Source organism: Nematostella vectensis, chromosome 1 (assembly GCF_932526225.1).
Source record: "Nematostella vectensis chromosome 1, jaNemVect1.1, whole genome shotgun sequence".
NCBI lineage: Eukaryota > Metazoa > Cnidaria > Anthozoa > Actiniaria > Edwardsiidae > Nematostella > Nematostella vectensis.
The window spans coordinates 8,712,833-8,720,111 of NC_064034.1; the positions used below are offsets into that span (position 1 = coordinate 8,712,833).

General features: G+C 38.0%; 1 protein-coding gene across 1 annotated transcript; it reads left to right on the forward strand.

The window, feature by feature from the left end:
- The first annotated feature begins 489 nt into the window (after positions 1 to 489).
- LOC5520449 lies at positions 490 to 2,629 on the forward strand. Its single transcript, XM_048724248.1, has 4 exons — positions 490 to 583; positions 892 to 1,018; positions 1,168 to 1,296; positions 1,948 to 2,629. The coding sequence occupies exons 2-4, from the start codon at positions 999 to 1,001 to the stop codon at positions 2,072 to 2,074; spliced, it is 276 nt and encodes a 91-aa protein (XP_048580205.1). The 5' UTR covers positions 490 to 583; positions 892 to 998; the 3' UTR covers positions 2,075 to 2,629.
- The last annotated feature ends 4,650 nt before the right edge of the window (positions 2,630 to 7,279 follow it).

The following is a 7,279-nucleotide window of genomic DNA, read 5'->3' on the forward strand; positions in this document are numbered from 1 at the left end:
CTTTATAAACCCATTTGACACACTTAAGCGCTGATACACTGTAAATCTTGGTGGCTTGCCTGGATTAAACTATTACAGATTGCCCGTCCTTCAGGTGTAGTAAAACCCTTTCGGCTGTATTCTCCGCTTTCGCCAAAAAACAGACTTTCTCCTATTGCATAACCGCTTTTGCGTTGTATGTGGTACACGTGCAAGTGACCCATGCTAAATAGATTCTAGTGGTGCTAGGGTCAGCGCCTTCATTCTGATAATACATTGGTTAGGCTGTGAAGCTTCTAGCAATACATTCGTTACGTAACTGCCATCTAAGAATTATTTGCACGTGTGACCCTAATTAGCAAGGTATCTAGAACTCCCGATGTTAAGGTACGGCATGCACGTTCGCCATAAAGAATTAAAAATAGTATAAGTTAATGTTTCATAGCAGACCTTGTAGACTTTACTATAACGCAGGGTTTGATCCGAGTCTTTTTTCATCTTATCAGAAACAGGGGCCCTCATAGGAAAGGGAGTGAGAAGGTGCTGTCAGCATTTGAGGTATCGGGAAGTTTGGTACTTATAACCAATAGCTTTCTACTCCAAGGTATGTCTATCTTATGGTATAAAGCATATCTCTTTCCTTTCTTGGCTACATTCTTTGCCGTACAACCAGCCCTCATTCCCTCCCCAAGACCCGCCACTGAACCCAGAGCCATTCAATCGAATCAACGGGGATTGTAACAGATCCCGGATTATGATTTCTTTTTTGATATGAAAATAACACCTTGAAAAAGGCATAACACAGCATGAGATAGTGGTATGGGTTTCTTTGGGTTAGAACATACATACTTAAAAAGTTCAAGCTTCCAATCAGTGACTTTAGCTAAGAAAACATACGACGCTTGTTTGCAGGGAACAAAAAAAGAGTTACATTCCCGACTTTGTGTCTGGCTTTCTCCACATGTGGGGCTCCTGTGGTTGATTCTTCACCAAACCCTTCATTTCTCTTCTCGTCCAACATGGCGGATGACCTTAAATTGTATCCTTTTTCTTCTTTGCTTGAGCCCAATGCACCCTGATTTCTATTCTATTATATTTTTTATAGAGATTGCAAATTCTTTAGCAATGATCTAGCGTGTTTAGTTATAATTTCTGTCTTGTCATGTTTTATTCTGAACGAGACTCCAGAGATCTTTCTGTGCCGTTTGGCTGTTCGGAAGAAGCTTTGATCGCGTGTAGGTCGCTTTCTGTGGATCCTGAACCGAAACGAGGATGTGTCAAGAAGGAGATATCTGTCGCTGGTAACATCCTCAATGTGTAAGTGTTTATCAGTAATAATGAAATATTGCTACAAGAAGAAGGCTGAAGAAAGCAGAACCAGCATGTTCTAGTGCAGGGGTGAATGGAATAACTTATTTCCATTCTAATCTACTTAAAAATATAATTTATTATATATTATCTGACCATTGTTTCATGTATAACAGGACAAAAAAGTATCTATCCGTATGTGCCAATGTTAAAACAAGATTTTGAACTTTTTCTCAATCTAATTTTCTTGAAAATATCCATACATTTGCTGTATTCTCCCGTAATAGCTATCTGGTACTTCTGATACATTCACTGTATTTTCTCATGTTTTTTTAAAGCTATGGATAGGTGCAAGATAATTGAATGTGTCATGAAGGATAGTTCAAATAAGCACATATTTCGAGTTATTTTTGTTTAGAGTCATTCAAGTGTAAATGACTATGAATTAGGTTTAAATTCAAGGGAAAAACAAACTCAGTATGAGTTATCAAGGAATTCAAGTTATCCAATTTGGGTTTGAGCAGATTCAAGTTTTTACATTAAGACATTTGTTGTTAATGTATGATCAATTGTGACAATAAATAATGAAACAGTAATTGAATTCACTCTTTTTATTTCTTTCATATTTGTTAACATGGACTTTTTTACTGAATTTGCCAGATCCTTGACTGCTAAAGAAGCAAGAACTCTTAGGGTATCAGCTAACTCCTTCATGGATCATTTGATTCTTGTTACAAAGACTATCCAGGAGTTTGGTCCACCTTTGGAAGATACCAAATCCAGCTAATCACCAAGAAAGAACTACCACCAAAGCAAGTGTACCTAAATATAACTACCTAAAGGCTATCACACGTCTTTTATCATACACTTAGAACTGCCACTGGGCTTTGTACTATCTATAGGACACTTGCGGACCCAGTACTGGTATAGAGGGGTGAGTCAGGTGAAGTGCAGATAGTACAGTCAGTAAAGCTATTATAAGTGCCTGTCACAAGGTAAAAGAAAAGTAGTAATGACTTCAGGTGGCTGGTTACAAGAATGGGCTCTTCTAGTCAACAATTCCCTCTGGTTGCTTATTCATACTCTGCAGCCTAAAGGTAGTGTTCTACCTGTTGTTGAAATGGTTTGCAAAGTCATACAGTGGAATCCTGGCTTAGGACAACCACTGAATGATGACGCCTCATTTTTCAAGTCCCAATGACATTTTAAATACATTTTCTTTAAATGTTTACCCCTTAATAAGGAATTTCGTTATGGAGGATGGTATTGTAGGTTCCTGAAGGTGCCCTAACAGGGTTTTACTGTAGCTCGTGCATTACCATTAAAGAGATGTCAGTTCTCAGATCTTGTTATATAAATCACACTCAAACAAAATACACAAACGTTACCAGCTGGTCTTTCAAAAAAAAAAATGGTTGTCACCTATGGTGTACTTATTTACAAGAAGAGCAATTTATTATAGAGCTAGAACAACAGCTAAAATAGAGTTCACGAATGGATTTTATGCACCAGTAGCTTAAACAATGGCTTGATGGAGACAAACACTTCTTGGCACCAGTACTGTGTGTTTTTGTCTCATTTTTTATATGTGTTTCGATAGATAGTAAGCATTGTTTCTCATTTTTTTCATTGCACACTATCTTTAGCGCAAAAATAAAAAGTTTACTTCCCATCAAATAATTTTCATCAGTTTCATTAGTACCAAGTGTACGTTTTATTTAAAGCACTCTAGAAATAATTTATTGGTTTGCCTTTGAGCATTTCCTAAACTTGTCTGTTTGCATGACGTCACAAGACGATGACGTCTAAACAATGGGCCGAGTTTTCTTGTTTCTCTGATAAGACAAAATCCTAATCATTCGAACGTTTCCCACATACGAGAACTTTAATTTTTATCGCTATTTAATTTCATTCTTGAGTGATAATTTTAAATTTCATCCCAGAAAAAGAACATAAAAATGTTTCGGAATGTTGTTCTGTTGCAACATAACTATATTATCCTGTATGATCTGTTAGCTGTCAGTCACAAGCAAGTTCAGCCAATCAATGTACATATCAAAACATATCTAATCCATTTCCACGCTGGCGCGTTTTGGTGAACGTTTACGTATTCTCGTTTAGTACAGGCACGTTTTGGAGCGGTGTCTGTGTGGCTTAATAAGGTAATCGACAGACGTGGGCCGGAGTAAGTTTCCCAAAAATATTTGGATTTTAAGAGGCTTTCTCTTTTGTCTTACCGCTGTTATATAACCACGCGTAATTATTCCCATGGATTGAATCCCTTTGTGGTTTTCCGTGTATGGAAAAGCGCGTGGCAAGCCGAACTTTGCTCCTTTCCTCATACCACTGTCGTGGAGATAATGAAAGAGATTAGATGGGATTTGTAAAGTCCTTAGAGCAGACTGCAAAGTGTGTAGTCACGTGAACTAGACATGCATTTTGCGCAACATGTTGAAGCAATCATTCCAAGGCTTATGCTCACTTTCCGCTAAAATGCTAGTATCTACCTGTATATGTCTCAAGATTTCAACTGGTACTGCTACTATCACAGCGCTGATCTGAAGGGTGTTGACCACAGTCTTCAGCTTTGTGGTTTTCTCACGTGACCTTTAAATCGGCTTTCCGAAGGATAAGAACAATTTCCATTCTCGTGTATGCTTTTAGGGTGGGGGGGGGGGGGGGGGGGGGTAAATAGGTTCGCGGATTCTGCCCCGAAATGCTCACGGATTACGGATTTTGATTATTATTTTGGGGGATTTTGGAAGTACGGCAGATCACGGATCTCTTCACGATTCGAGCGCGGATTTCGGATTTTGACTGCTTCGACGGTCGAATTTCGGATTTTAAATAAATTTCAATCGATGCTATTTGTTTATCTGCCAAACCATGCTGATCTAAAAAAATTATGCGGATCCACGGATTTGCCCCAAAAATGTAGCGGATCGGCGGATTTACATACCCCTATTCACCCCCCCCCCCCCCCCCCCCTCTACAGTTTGCTGATCAAGAAAGGTGGTAAAATGTAACAGCGCCTAACCTATCACAAAATTACAAAAGCGTTGATGAGAGGAAATAAGGCACCTACACGAGAGACCGGATCCGAGACTCTCACGAACAGTACCGAGACGTCCCCGAACAAAACCGAATCACTCCATCCTAAAAGCTCACGAAGAATAAAGAATGGTATTGATTTAATCAGTTCACTAATTGTAATAAAATTACTTCAGAATACCATTTGGCTAGAACCTATCACTAATTAATGCATTGAAGAAGATGCGAAGAAGCATTTAGATTTGAAACTCATTTCGTGGCAATCTTTTATTTAAACAAGGAAGGGAATGGGGATTATTCATATCGCCAAATGTTTTAGTTCCACCTCCCTTTTCCATTTCCCCTGGAAATCTAGGTTTAACTTCTTCGTCTTAAATACATAATTACCAGTCTATAACGATGTAGGAGCCGGCCTATACTTGCCGTAAAATGCATTAGACATTTGTTAGGAGTGTTTGTTTGAGGGCATGACCCGATGGAAAGATCTTTTATAAAAAAAGTACTTGTGAAACATCCTTTTGTGCTGCAGACAATGGTGCATCGTGCTGAGCATGCAGTTTGTCATGCGGCGCAGGACAACCTATCTTGGGAGATTATGTTTTCTCTGAAGACTAGCATATTTTTTAGTTTTCTTTTGACTTTCTGTAAGAAGTTCTAATCGATCCCAAAAAACTTGTTTTTACAGCCTCACATAGGAATTACATATTACCGGATATCACAGTTTTATTTTCAGAATGGATTCTAAAATAGTACAAAATATTTTTTTTGTACAGATAAGTGCTGCAGTTAAAAAACGTAGTCGGATCTGACTTTATTCCAGAATGCGGCTGCATGCAGATATGCCGTATTTGACACCCTGTATTCTAAGCCAAAAAGGAACAAGTAGTTTTGTGCATGTTCTGAGGGCTCTTACAGCATTCCCCACAGTCCTTTTGAAAATGTATGAGTTCTTTTTGGTAGGACGCTATATGTATTACAATAAAATGATAAACTATTTTTAGTATTCACAACGTGTCTTCAAACATATGGAAAACAGACATCACGTACATAAGCAGTTAAAAACCTCCCTGCTGGTCTTCGGCGGTAAAGGTCACCGAAAATAATTTACACCGCGTGTTCCAAATTTCACTAAATTGAATCCTCGATATAAAGGTATGGCAAGGGACCGAGAAATAGCATTGGCATATCGACAATATCGTTACATCGAGACGATTTTCCAAATATTTTATGGTTTTTGGGACCAGAAATCAGTATCGATAGTGTCGCTATCGAACCGTTCCACGTTCTACTGTAGATACGTCTTGCCCTCTGTTTCCCTCATGATCTTGGCAAAACGTGCGCAGAAATAGCATCTCGTGACAAAAGCTCCTGCCTTGTAATCTCTTGGACATATGCAGGCACCACCGCATTTCTCATGCGACTTCGTCTGGGCCAGTCTTCTCTGCCAGACAGGGGGCGTTAAATAAGGAATTTCCTGATCTATGAATAACTTAAAACAATATACTTTATTTCCATCGTTCTTTACCTTGGGGACCTTGCTTGAAAGCTAGTGGGCGATAACGATCATCTTGGTATGATTATCAACCTTTAATGGAAATAATACCAAATTAACGTTTTTCGAAAGAACGATACAATTTTTTCTGTGATGTCACATCGTACTATCGAGGATAAATTCGGGCTCGACTATATTCTGTGAAAACACTGAAACAGTTAGAAAACAACCATAGATTGATACCGAAGACCTTTCAGCTTGTTTCGTAATAACGGAACTTAGTTTTTATCTCTCTTGCATTTTCATAATAATTATACTAAGGGCGAAAGGTGTAATCTTGTGATAAAAACAATAAAAATGAAATATTTTATTTTAATTGCACCACACGAAACAGTCAGTGTGATAGCATATGCTTTAGGCAAAGGTCTAAAACCGTTATTGTAGTAAAAAAAAAAAAGCTTATCATGCACGTCAGCGTAACAAACTACGACATTTCCTGTGATTTGTGACCGTTTTGAGTAGCTAGGGAAGGTCGGCATGTAACACGAATTCTTGGAGAAGAATAAAAAGGGTAAAATCCATCCTGACAATTGGGCATTCAAATGCTTTAGACAAGCTACCCTTGGCCCTTAGGATTATGCTTTTATCTCATTTGTATGTTGAGGTTTTTAGGGGTCGTTATTGAGTGGTTTGGCCCGTTTCGTGGTTCAGTCGGCGCCACAAGAAACGTGATAGACGTCATGCCCTCTACATAAACATGAGACAAAAATCCAAAACAAACCCCTCAAGCCTTGAAAGCCTAAACTATGTGAGAGAACTGCATTTTTTATTAGATTCATTTTCTTGTTTCTTTCTTTTGTTTATATATATATATATATATATATATATATATATATATATATATATATATATATATATATATATATATATATATATATATATACATATATATACATATAGAATTCAAGTCTTGTTACGTAACAAATACCCCATCTACGTATTTGAGTGGGTATATTATATGACAAGGAAACCAACCACCAATGAATTTTAACATGCAGTAAAACGTTAGACAGTATAGTAAACAAACCGCGCACAGGGAACATTTGCGTGTTTCCATTTTTGGAAGAAAAACCTTTGCAATACCAGCATGGTTTATCAGTACAATTTGCAAGCACGACGCTCTCTCGTGATAACCTTTTTTTAAATAATTCGACATATAAGATTCAAAGCTTCTTTCCGGCATTGGCTGACGGAGGAAAAGGCGTTTTCAGTTTGTGTTTCATGTCAATCCAAAAGCTCTTAAGATTTGACCCTGGCATCGAAAGAAATTAGTTCGACTACGCCCATTTTCTGACTGACGATTTCTTGGTTAGATATCCTCAAAAACTGCCTAGGCCCACATGCAGAAAAAAAATAACGGCTCCTGAAAAACATTGAAACATCTGCCAA